The sequence below is a fragment of the Gavialis gangeticus genome, unplaced genomic scaffold, assembly GCF_001723915.1.
Source record: "Gavialis gangeticus isolate Ggan-Ray unplaced genomic scaffold, GavGan_comp1, whole genome shotgun sequence".
Lineage (NCBI taxonomy): Eukaryota > Metazoa > Chordata > Crocodylia > Gavialidae > Gavialis > Gavialis gangeticus.
The window spans coordinates 70,488,474-70,501,839 of NW_017729029.1; the positions used below are offsets into that span (position 1 = coordinate 70,488,474).

General features: G+C 44.7%; 1 protein-coding gene across 1 annotated transcript in view; it reads left to right on the forward strand.

Moving 5' to 3' along the window:
- The window catches only part of CPE (carboxypeptidase E), a gene marked incomplete at its 5' end in the record, with an annotated part of 121,265 nt that overhangs the window by 97,539 nt on the left and 10,360 nt on the right, over window positions 1-13,366 (forward strand). Inside the window, 3 exons of the mRNA XM_019521059.1 lie at window positions 612-794; window positions 4,843-4,982; window positions 11,191-11,290. Coding sequence (XP_019376604.1) covers window positions 612-794; window positions 4,843-4,982; window positions 11,191-11,290 — 423 coding nt within the window. The remainder of the gene's footprint in view (window positions 1-611; window positions 795-4,842; window positions 4,983-11,190; window positions 11,291-13,366) is intronic.

Consider the following 13,366-nt stretch of genomic DNA (forward strand, 5'->3'; position numbering starts at 1 on the left):
TTTTTTTTTTTTTTTTTATCCTCAACAAATAATAGAATCAAAGTACACTATGTTTTACAATTACCTTTTAATATATTGCCACTTGTTGATGATTAACAAGTAATCAAATATACAACAGTTGACATAAGTATATAAGTAATCATATGCTGTTTGTGTCCTGTAAAGTGAAGCAATACACAATACTTTCTTTTTATTAAAGATTTGACTGATTTATTTAAAAAAAATACAGTTCTGAAAATAAAAGTAAGGCAAAATAACTATATTGTAGTTTTTCTTGCCTGAGCATCTGTAGACCAGAGCAGTTTCAGTTAAATAAATGGAGCACACTGCTATAGAATAAGTTGGTCAGTTATCATATAATGTTGTTAAGATATTAATTAATGCCATGCTAGTACTGATATTAATAGAAATGGGAATTATTATTATTGAAATGATATAAGTAGCCACAATCAGTTGCAGTAAATATATGAATTTCACAGTGTATAGTTATAGCTGGCACCTTACAGAAAAGTTTTGGACAAAGTCTGTGTGCTTAAAGTTTTTAATCTCAGCTATAGTTCCAATCAATCTGACTACTATACTAATCCATGCATCTTCTGTTTTCTTTCTAGGAAGTGCTCATGAATACAGCTCCTGCCCTGATGATGCTATTTTTCAAAGCCTGGCTCGGAGTTATTCATCTTATAACCCTGCCATGTCTGATCCAAACAGGCCACCGTGTCGTAAAAATGACGATGACAGTAGCTTTGTAGATGGAACAACCAATGGTGGCGCTTGGTACAGTGTTCCTGGAGGTTAGTTCTACTTCATTGTGTAGTACAGATTCTGTTACTCTCTGAGAAGCATCAGCAACTATGGGTCCTTTAAAATCAGGCATTTGATGATAGATTATGGACTAAAATTGTAAATTTTAAAGAAAAAAGATCTTCCAAGATCATCCATAAAAGGCTCAGAGTACAAAGTATTCTCCTGGACACATTTGTTATGGTAGATGCAAAACCCCTAAAAGCTACTGGATGGCAAACATGGAATTCCCTATGTTCTGAGCTTGAAACATACAATAAGAAAAGAGGCAAAAAGAGGAATAAGTAGGCAGCATGCCTCATAATAATATTGATTTTTTTTTTTTACCCATCATAACTGGCAGTCTCGGAATAGTTCAGCAATTCCATTCTCCAGAAACAGTTTTAGATCATTTGGTGGAAAAGAAAAAAACTCTCGCATACTTTTGATGAAAAAAGCAAAATATTTTAATCTCCTAAGAAATACATAAGTTATAATGACTCAGGGAATGAATGTAAAAAAATGAATTTATAAATAATTAAACAATTAACTCTGATATAACCCTTGGAAAAACAAATGCTCAATAGTGATTTATTAGATTTTAGCAGGTAAAATCTCCGAAGAGTCATATTCAAGGTTTAGTTACATTCAAGCTATGGACTTTCTCTGCAATTGCAGGTATGGGGGGCTGCAGGCTAGGTTGTGTCTGAGCAACTCATCAGAAAGTCTTCTTTTTAATGGCTGCAATGTTTGGCTGAGCCCAGGCAGCATAGAGGAGGAAGTTGCCTAATTTGAATGAAAATAAAATGAAGAACTTGACCTGTGCTAGTGGGCAAAATAGACTGGAACAAGGAGATGGGAAGGGACTTCAGTTTCTCCTCTCCCTCCTCCCCTCTCCTCTCCTCCTTCCCCCTTCCCCTCAGCCCCAAGGCTGAGAAGAGGAACCCTTTCCCATCTTGTGCTGAGAAGTCAGGCCACTGCTCTGGTACTGGCAGCTGCCTCTTAGTCTGTGCTTGGGCCAGCCCCTTCCCAGGAGGAGGGGGCTTATTCCTCCGGACGCTGTCCCAAGTGCAGATGGAGGGGCGGCTGCCCAGCAGCCTGACTTCTCTGCACAGAAGGGGAAAGAGTTCCTTTTCTCAGCCTCGGGCTGACTGGGAGGATCAAGGAGCCTGTACTGAGGCTTGGTTACCCCCACACCAGAGCTGGGAGCAGGGCTGCAGTCCATTGCCATGTCCCCTGCTGTCTCTGGGTCAGCTGAGGGGAGGCGAGGAAGGCTGGAGAGGAGAAGCTGAAGTCCCCTGCCACGTCCCCTTCTCATCCTCTGGGCCAGTTGAGAGGGGGGCATGGCTCCCAGATCTGGGGGCAGAGCCAACCCTGGCTGGGGGCATCTTCCCCCACACCCCCTGCCAGCCTCAGCCAGCCCAAAGTCTGAGAAGGGGATGTGGCAGGGGACTCCAGCCCTGTAGCAGTGGGGCAGGGCCATGGCTACCAGCTGGGGGCGTGGGGGAGGGGGCTGGGTTGGGGTTATTTCTCCTCCCTCCGGCATCCAGTGGAGAGGACAGCAGGAGCCTATTCCCCCACAGGATGTGAGTGTGGGGGCGATGTTGGGCTGACCTGGCTGCCAGTGGGGGTAGAGGGGAGACTAACTCTCCTCCCTGCCCCCTTCTGCCTCAGGGGCCATGGTGCCCCACTGCTGCTGCAGGAAGGAGGGAATGTCTGGCAGATGCAGTTTGGGTCCCTGCTGGTGAGAGAGAGGGAGAATTAAACACCTCCCTGGCCTGAGCAATTGCAGGCATATGCTTGCAGTTCCTCAGTTCAGAGAGAATGTTTGTCCTATTACAAACTGGTTTAACTTAGGCAAGTTAGACTAACCTGCAAAGGTTGAATCAGTTAAGGCTCCAGCTTTTTGATTGTCTGTCCCTAGCCCTTCTGTTTGGTCTGGGGTAACACTGTAACTCGGAACGCTTTGCAGAAAAGATTTTGAGTTACAGCTGGGAGCTGCACTTCTGTCTGCACCCTAAGGCTGCCATGGAAGCTGGAAGGGACATGTTTGCTATTGCTGTTATAGCTGGGGACAGGAGGTGAGGGCATTGCCCTGATTCAGAGTCAAGAAACAGCTTCTCCCATGCCTTCCCCAGATTAGATGACTGTGGTGTGGGGAATGTGGGAGGGGAAGCACTTTCCTGAAGGCTGACTTCTTCCATGGACAAATTGAATTGCCCTTGCCCTCTCCAGTTTCCCTGAGACTGAGGGCACCCCATTCTGGAAGGCATGTACACCATTGCCCGGCTTCTCCTCGCCTGTTCTCCAGACCAACTGGTCATGATCTGGTTCACTGCCACAGTCTTTTCCCCATCTGGTGTGCAGCTGTAGGCTTCTAGCTCTTAGAGCTGTACATGGAGGAGCTCCCCTTACACAGTACTGTAAGAGCTGTGTGCCCACAGCCTGCTGCTTTTCTTTGCTATGGAGAAGCAGCTGCCCACTCCCTAGATTGGGAGACCCCAGACTGTGGAGTTAGTGGGGGGGCTTGCCCCACTGTTCCCATCCTCTCAACCAGTCCAGGAGGGGACTGGAGCAGTTAACAAATCTTCTCACCCTCTGCCTAGTCATTGGAGGTCTGGGTCTGGGAGGAACGGAGCAACTCTTGTTCCCCATGTCTTCCCCAGGCCAGGATCACCCTAGTCTGGGGAAGGCACACAGACTAGGGGAGAGGTTTAGCTGAAGACTGAACACCTAGGGCATGTCCTAATATGCAGAGGTGTGCATTTCCAGGGGCACAAAAAGCAGCAGTACACATTTGTGCTGCTGCTTTGCGCCCCAAGGCATACTCCAGCATGCACCAAATTGTCTTGAGTGGGGTAGAGGAGGCTAGGCCCAGCAGCCTTACCTAGGGTCCAGGGGGCCTCCTGGGGTAGCAGTGGCACCAATCTGGCTGCATGGAGCCTGGCTGGCAGACAGAGCATGGCTCTGGATGTCCAGGCTCTGTTTCTGGTGGCACACACTACTGCCACGCTGCTTTTTGTGGCTTTTTTGCTAACGGGGCATCACAGTATCAAATTCTGGCATTGCGCTGCAAGTGTGCAACTGTGTGCTGCACTGGAAATTCTCCACATGCAGCTTGTTGTACCCCAAACCACACATGCATGCTTGTCTGGACACCCCCCTATAGTGCTACATTCCCAGGAAGAAGTCTACTGGTAGAAATGCCTTGGAAGTCTCCACGGCCAGAAATGAATGCTAGTTTGAGACCGTAGTCAAGAACAAGAGGAATAATAGTGGATCACTAACAAGCTGTATGCCTGCTGTTCTTGTTCAGTTTTAGTTTAACTCCCATTACCATTTACAACACAGTATACTAAGGAGGCTTGCAATGGCACTTTATCAAGTAAGTCTATTAAGATTCTTGTATTATCGTAAAGATAATTCAAAAGAGCTCCTGCTGCTCTATGATTAGGCTACTATTTGAGAGTCTTTCTATTTTTTCACAGACATGGTAAGTTGTGCCAGTTTTTTTAGGTTGCCGTTTGCCTTATCAATGCTAAAGACTTTAGCATGAGAACTCTAGGACGTTCGTGTTTTGCATATTGCAAATAATTCTGTATACTAACTTATATAAATAAGTATTCACATAGTATCATTAACTGCTGTTCACTATAGGTTACATAATGGTCAGCTTTTACTTTAACAATAACTGCGCCACACCGAGAAACTGTTCTGAGTTTCTTTTTTTTCCCAAAAAAAGTGCTTTCTGCCAAGTATGCAGCAGTCAGTATGTCCCATCAGAGGTCAAATGTTCAGATACAGTGTTCCAAGGGCTTTTCCCCCCTAACTTTCTTCCCCCTCTCAAGAAAAATTGTGTCTGGCTTTATTTTTTTCTTTTTGTTTTGGTTTAACTGCACTAACTACTTTAGTTCTTCTGTTGGGAAAGAGAAATCAGTCCTACTGTGTTCAGTGAAGACTTCCCTTAATTCCTGCATTGCTAGGAATTTTCCTTTCTTGAAAACTGCGCACTCAGAGCAATGCAAATCTTCTGAACACACCTCTCTGCTGATATTGCAGGAATGCAGGACTTCAATTACCTCAGCAGCAACTGCTTTGAAATCACTGTGGAGCTGAGCTGTGAGAAATTCCCACCAGAGGAAACTCTGAAGAGATACTGGGAGGACAACAAGAACTCACTTGTCAATTACATTGAGCAGGTAGGAGAAAGGAAGCGTGTAAAACTCTAAGGCTAGGGTTCCAAAATGACAGAACGTGATTTAATATAGATCTTGATGGATGTAATATCAGATTTAATCAGTTTAGGTTAGAACAATCTATTGAACTTCTGTGCCAGCTCTCCTCCCGACTCATTACCTCACAGTCCCCCAGTATCCCAGGATGCTTTACACCTACCCACCTACCCCACTAACCTTGTCTTGCAGGGCATGCAGGCTAGCCTTGGCCTGTGCCCTCACTCATCTGCCCCTGGGCTGTCACAGAGCCAAAGCAGAAAAGCCTCTGTTCCCCAGCCCTGTGTTGTGCCTGCATCTGTCAGCCAAGCCGTGCAGTGGGGTAGGAGAGTGAAGGTCCCTGCTCCCCACCTCACCCTGCCAGAATTGCTGGGGGGCACGCTGCAGGGGCTTTCTCTGCTCCCTCTGACTGCCCTGGTGTGACTGCATTCCCTAGCCTCACCCCCTGCCAGCTGTTAGGTGCATTAGTAATGCATAGGGGGGTGCACACGGGTGCATGTGCACTCCCCAAGATTTGGCAATGCACCCCCTGTGAAAAGCACCATCAATGCTGCCTGGTGGTGCCTGCGGGTGGTCATCAATTGCCACCCCCTCCCCCCTTGCTGCTGACACTGCTGGCAACATCTGCAGGTGGTCGCTGACCACTGGTTGGCGCTTGCTGCCACTCCCCCCACTGATACTGCTGTGGCCACCTGCAGGAGCTCCCTACTCAGCTCACCCCCACCACTGACACGGCTGTGGCTGCCTGTGGGAGCTCGCTGCTGTCATGCCCTCGATGCCAACACCACCACCACTGCCTGCGTGTGGTCACCATGCCCCCCCACCCTCCGGGGACATGCATCATTCATGGTTAGGGGGCAGAGGGGAAGTGGATATGAGGGGAAAGTGGAGGTCTCCACTCCTGTCCTAGCCCCCTGACCCACCCAGAACCACTGGGGAGGGGCACACCTCAGGGGCTTTCTCCACTCCCCCACTGACTACCCTCCCTTTTTGTTTGTCTGTACTTAGCCTTAATGTTTTCTTTTGACAGATAGGGAAAAACAGTGGTAACTGTCTACTGTATTAATCCGATCATATACCATAATTGTGATTCATTTATAATCACCATTTAACCCATAATTTGCCTATGGGTTAAACCCCAGCTGATGCTTTCATACAGATGAAACAAAGTTCTTCACAAGAGGAGGGAAGACAGTAACTATTGTATCCTAGTTCTGTGACTAGACATGCATAAGGGTGCTATGGCTGCCAAAGCTGCTGACATTAACTCTAGACACATCTATTATGATTACAACTTTATTTTAAATTCATAGAATCTGATTTAGAGGTGAGCATGAACCACAATCCTGAATGCAGATACCTTAGAGCAGTGGTGCCTAACCTATCTGGCCTTGTGGGTTGGGTGAGTGGTGTCCGGCTGGCTTACAGACTGAATCCTTTGCGCAGGGTCAGTCTGTGTGCAAGATCCAGTGACGGCTCAGTTTGGCCACAGAATGATCCTGCATGCCTGATTTGGCACCAGAGCAATCCTGCGCACTAGCCTAACCCTGCATCCCAGATCTGGTCATGCAGTGACCAGAGGTCCTAACAGTCTTGACTTCAGAGTCTTTTGAAATCTTTTTGTGAACACAAAACAGCAGCAGAGTTTCCCAGTGCCTGAAGAAGAATGTTTGTGCCTGAAAGCTTGCACAGAACTTTTTTCCCAACTATTTAGTTGGTCTAATAAAGAACCTTGCCTGTTTGTGAATATTGTATTTAAAGCTTTTTAATATTTATGATTAAAATTTAGAGATGTATGCCTGGAGTTATGACAGCAGAGATATAACTAACCAAAATAACTGGTTTGCATAACAGAGACATTTATTGTAGAATAATTTACATAAGGAAAAATGCTGACAATTGCCAGATAAAATATTTGCAGTGAATAAAATTCATCTGAGTCTGTATATAAGTTTTGTGTATAATGAAGCAGCAAGGTATTTGTATTTTAGGATTTTTCCCCATTGCTACAGGATCCCACTGACTGTCTGGGAACTCTGCACATTACTCTGCATGAGACTTAATTGTTCAAAACTCATTGGAATGTAGTCTGTCATGGAGCCTTCCTGGTCGTAGATATGTATGTGGTCTTGAATTGCCATCTTCCCTTGCTGCTGTGGAGTTTCAAGCTTGATCAGTGAAGCTCAGTTGATCTCATACTTTACCCTTCTGCTGGCCTTTTCTGCAGTGACTCCAGATTGTCAGAAGCCAGGGTAGAGATGCGCCTTACAGACCAACTGAATCAGAGATGCATATGCTGATGTACATCATGAGTGAGTTATTGCTCCCAAAAACTGATGCTTATCTGATTCAATTAGTCTATAAGGTGTATTTCTACCCTTGCTTTTGCCTGACTTAAGATTTGCATTGCTAGCTACCTCTGTCCAGATTCTCACTGATGGCAAAGGAGTGCATAGTTCTATCCAGCAGCTTAAGAAGAGGTGGGCAACTGGGACATCAGCCCCGGGCACCCACTTAGAGCATGTGCAAAAATGGTGGTTGCTGCTGCTGCTGCTGCTGTTAGTCCAGCCACTGCCATAGCCAGCCCAGCCTGCCTCCTGTTGCCACTACTGCTATCCATGGCACAGACCCTGGTAGCTGTACCTCTGCTAGAGAAGTTGTAGATCTGGCTTTTCTGTTCTTCTTACCTGCTCTGTGACAAACTATATAAATTAGACATAAGTTATAAGTACCGATAGTGGCCAAAAAAGTGGGTGTTGGATGTCAGTGGAAGGTAGGAAAGTTAGTGCCACTTGGTTCTCTACACCCATCAGATCTGGAAGTAGGTATGAGTTCCCTTTACCACAGGAGGACTTCTCTTCACTGGCCAGTTATATTTCTTTTGTTGTGCATCATCTTATGTATATCTGATTCAGTTAGTGTATAAGAAGTATATCTACCTTGTCTTCTGACAATCTGGAGTTATTGCAGAAAAGTCCAGCAACACTGTAAGACATACTTCAATCCAAAAATGTCTATGCTGCACCAGACAACCTGGGTCACAATTTTTGAATGAGGTTACTCCATCGCCAAAGTCAATGTGAGTTTTATCATTACGTAAATGGAAGCAGGATTTATTATTATGAAGGATTTACTCCTACATGGGGCTGAGCAACTAATGGAAAAGAGTAGATGAAAGTGGGAGTTGAAGCTGCCTACATTTTACATAAAATTCTTCCTTCTTTGCAATACCAGACTTAAGGGGTAGATCCAGTAAGAGACTTAGACATTTAAAGTAAGACTTGGGATAATTTAGGAGCATAGTCCAGGATTACAATTCTAAAGCCTCCCAGTTAGTGCCCATCTGAACCTGGATGCTCCTCTTAGTTTCACTGACAGCTCTCCAGGCACCTAGAAGTGGGCCCTTGTGCATGTCCAGAACTGCTCCAGACTTGACAGGGCTGATCAACTCAACCTAGGTCATGGCTAAGCCTGACTAGGGTCCAGAAGTTAGGTGTTCTGTTGCCTAAGTCCTGTGAAAAGCTTAGTCTCACAGGTATTGTCAGAGTATGCCTAGCATGCTGACATGATTGGGCTCCCTACCAAATCCAGTGGTGGTTGCCCTTACTTTAAAAGATGGCAGGAAGAGGAGAAACAAGTGGTAATAGTACTACATTTCTCCTTATAGAAGAACAAAATGGCTAGAGTGCTCATTCACCAAGCAAGAAACCTGAATTAGGTTGTTACCTTGGCCTGAAGTGTGTAGATCCTGTATTTCCCACAAGCATGCCTTTGGATGATTACTCTTAATTGGGGCATTCTTCATACCTCCTGTTGAAGCTGTGCCACTGTACAGCAAAGAATTCAAGATTAACTGCATCAGATAGAGGCAGTTTTGTTGTCTAGTGATTAGGATATAATTGGTCTAGGGTAAGGGATCTTGAGTTTTGGTCTCTACTCCCTACTGACTTAACCACTGAGTGAATACTCTCACTACTTGGTCCTTATATAAAAGGTCTCACTACCTCATCTTCCTCTTCTGTTTTAAAGAAAAAAGTAAGTTCCCCTCAGTGCTTTGAATGGTGTCTAGGCACATATATATATACACACATATATAAGAGAGGGTAATAAGTTATGGATCTCAAGGCTAAGTACAGATATAGTCAAAAAGCCTGAGGCTGAATTGATTCAATCTTCACAAATTAGGGCATAGACAGAAGAGCAGCTCTCTGCTGTAAGTCAAAACACTTTGCAGGAAGTGTTCTTAGTTGCAACGATTCCCTGGCTCAAACAGAAGTTCACTGTTGGGTCCAGAGGGATGGAGGGGAGGGGGTTGGAGAATCTTGGTGCTGGCTGCAGCCTGCAGCTGGTTTCCCCTCCTCCCTCCCAACCCCGGGACTGTTTTCAGAATGGGAGGGGGGAAAGGGAGTGGAGGGAACTCATTCTAGGTGTTCCCCAGCCATAGCTGGAGGGTGGAGTGAGTGGGGTGAAGTGCTCACTGAAAAAATCCCAGACCAAGCTCCTTCTGCTCCCTTTCCCCCTTCCCATTCTGAAAGCAGCTCTGAGGCTGGGAGGCAGGTAGACACAAGTTACTGAAGATGCTATGTTTTGAAATGTCTTCATTTGAACTCTTATGCAATGAAGGTTCAGATTTTCATGGGAGCAGGCCCTTTTCAGCCATACACTTCTGTTTGGTCATGGCTGTAGAGTGCTTTCAGGATCTAGATCAGGCAAAAATTGTCACTTCTTTCTGTGCCCTTAGTCTAAGCTGCATAGATTGAACCAATAAGCAAGTGAACAGACATTCACTTTTGATTCTGGAAATGCAGCTACATACTTACAGTGGCCCAGGCCAGAAGCTGGGGGGCACTAGAGTGTTCAGCTGGAGCAGCCAGCTTGAGCCAAGTCTATCCTGCCCACTCTGCAAGGCAGGGGTGGTTTGCAGGAGATGTGCAAAGCATCCTGGGATGCTGGGGGACTGTGAGTTAACTTGTGTGTTGAGGGGATCTGGGACAGAGGTTCAATGAATTGATTTAACCTAAATCAGTTAAGTCTGATATCACATCCATCCAGACTTATTTTAAACCAGTTTTGACCACTCAGAAACCACCAGTGTTAGTGGTTTATGTGCACTAAACTTCTGTTGAGTTACAGATTCGAACCAATTACCAATCACTTATACTGGTTTATGTGTATTTTCTGTCCATAGCCCAGGTGAACCAACATGTTCCTGTAGCCATTTGCAAGATGCCAGGAGAGGCTAATTCACCCAAGTCCTCAGCCTTTTCCTAGTGGTCAGATAGCTTAATGGGTGATTGGTGCTGCCTTAGTTGGGGGGGGCATGTCCTCCCATGGCCAATCTTGCTAACGGTGGAGGGGTACCCCTGCGGCCGGTCGCAAGACGGCCAAGTGCTGTGGCTGGTAGCTGCAGCTGCTTCGGGAGCACCACAGTGCTCCACTCCCTGGCCAGTGCTTGCAGGGGGGGTGGGCACTGGTGCTCCTGCCTGTCCCCCCTTCCGTCACCTAACTGGCAAGCGCGGCTGGTCAGGAGGTACACCGGCACTCTTAGGGGGTGCATGTGCATCCCCTTGCACCCCCTATGCATTGCCACTGGCTAGCTCTATGTAGCTGTGTGCTGGCTGTATTAATATTAACCAGTTCCCTGCTCAGTATTCAGGCTCCATTCTCAGGCATGTAGCTCCCCTTTTTTTTACTGTCAATGGAGGTATCAAAGCAGACTTCTGGATTCCTCTCTAGGGGCCCAAAAGTTAGATGCTGCAGCACCTCGCTTTTAGGCACTGGTGTCCTTTATTTGGCCCTAAATTTGTGTAGTTGAGAAAAATAAACAACATGTGCAAAAGCTCTTGTTTGGGCTGCCTCCCAACTGCTTTCATCATGTTCATTAATACATAATAATAAAAGGATTCAAGTGAGTGCATATTTCCCTTCATGGTTTGCTGCATACTTATGTTAATGCTGCATAGCACAAATGAATTAGTCACATCAACAGCTGAAGTCTCTTGGCTCAGTCACTGAGTAATATTCCATTGATATTTAGAAATTATCCTTGTTAGTTATTTTCAGCATGTAGTGTTGGGATTGGGATCATGCAGTATTTGATATGTTGCTGACCTGAACAGCTGTCTTTTTTTCTTTAGAAAACATCTAATTTCCCATGCATTGTTGGCTTTTCTAGATACATCGGGGAGTGAAGGGATTTGTTAGAGATCTTCAGGGTAATCCAATTGCGAATGCTACGATTTCTGTGGAGGGAATAAATCATGACATTACATCAGGTAAGCGACACACTTGAGATGATTAAGAAATAAACAACAACAAAGGGTGCTAGAAAATATCATTATACCTCTCCACCTTGCAATCTGGTATCAGTTCATCTTGGGTCTTATTAAATATTATTAACTAAGCATGCTACGTCAAGCTGCTAGATGGAAGACGACATGAGGTTTGGAAGGAAATTTCCATCTGGCATGATATTCCATATTTGCCATCTGCCATCCTTTCCTTTTGAAGCAGCTGATTCTGGCCACTGTTGGAGGCAAGGCTGCACTAGATGGTTCACTGGTTCAATCCAGTCTTACAATCCTCATCAAGGCACTGTTATGAAGCTGTTTTGGGTAACTCAGTAGATGGCACTCTTCGTCCCGAGTCTCTGGGCACATCTACACATGCGCCTGACTGTGCGGTTGTTACTGAGCAGTCATTTAGTGCTTCCTTTAGTCCTGGCAGTGCATAGGTCATTTCTGACCCTACTGCGCAGGGTTGGCTTGTTGCTACTGCGCAGTAGCATGGGCATCACAGTTCATGCCTCCCGACACTATGTCACCATATAGTGATGAGCCACATAGCATCTTGTATAGAAACACCCCCTGTGTAGCTAATGTATGAAGAGACACTCTTATGGAGCAGTGTCCTTCTGCTGGCACTATCTTGAGGATGAAATTTAAAATGGAGTTTTAGTCCCTTGTGATCATTAAAGAGCCCAATGAGCTTTTGGCTGGAGGAGGAGTATTAACATTGCATACTCTTGGGCACATTCTAATTTAGGTAATGATATTCTGCCTAGATAAGTCTCCCTGATGTTTTGGTATTCTTTCCCTCATTTGTTTATAAAGATTGTCTAGCACTGGTACCTTTCTACCATTGCTGTATCTCACCCTTGAGGTAAATTTCTAGTTGATGCCATGTAAAGTATTCCCTATATATTAACAGTTTTAAATTTTAAAATAACATTCTTATGCAAAGTGCAAATTAAATTAATAATAATTAATGTCCCAGACATCCAGGGCTATCTTGTATGGAGTCCATTTCCCTGGCAATGTGTTATTTTTCCATCATTGTTTAAGATTTGCCAATATGTTCAGCTGGCCTTCCCTCCTTGCTATGCTCATGCTATAACAAAGTGGGTAGGATTGCTACCGACCAAAAAAGTGGGCAGTATCTCAAGCAGTAGCTTCCTCCTTTATATAAGAATGGAAAAAGGCATGAAAGATAGAGGACAGGAAGACAGGTGCCAAGGATCAAGAGGATGACAGAAGTGCTGAGGGAGAGAGGATTATCCTATATTTCAAGATCAATATCTCTCATCTTCTGAGCTACAATGGTGACGGATCCAGGTATGATATTATCTAGCATACTTCTATGGGGATAAGGGCATCTAAGCCATCTACATATATGCTTATTGCTGCGCATGTGCAAGACTGTAACAGTACTACAAAACTAAAAAATTGAAAAAACAAGTAGTTAAAATCAGGACATTAAAAAAAAAAAAAGGGTGAATATTCAGCATCAGTTCTGCTCCTTTCTGTATGCCTTAAAGTTCAGTCCTGTTATAGTGCCAGGTAATATAATTGACTATCATTATAATTTTGCACAGAATATCTTTGCTCTCATATTTTTCTTATTTGAAACAAGACAATTAGTTTGATGCCTTTTGAAGTCAGTAATCCTTTAAGTGAGGATTTCTGAACTGGACTTTGACCAACTCCAACTACACTGACATTTTCTGAGACTATTTTTCTGAGCAATTAAATAATACTTCCCTCTGTGCACAGCAGTTTTTTAAAAGTTCCTATATGTTGCAAAAGGGATGATCAAGGAAATAGTGGTGTAAGCAATGTTAGTGGCTTTAAGTGGCATCGGTGAGTAACCTTCAGTGTGGCAGAGTGTTGTCATAAGTTTTGCTTGTCAGGTAGGTATGAAGAATTCTCTAAGAAATGCAATTTAATAACATAAATGCTGAAGAAATATGACATTATTGTATTCACTGGACCTTATTTTTTATTCACTAATATAAAGGAGCTGTAATGAAGAGGAATGGATGTATATCATTGGGATCATGGGGTTTTTATTGG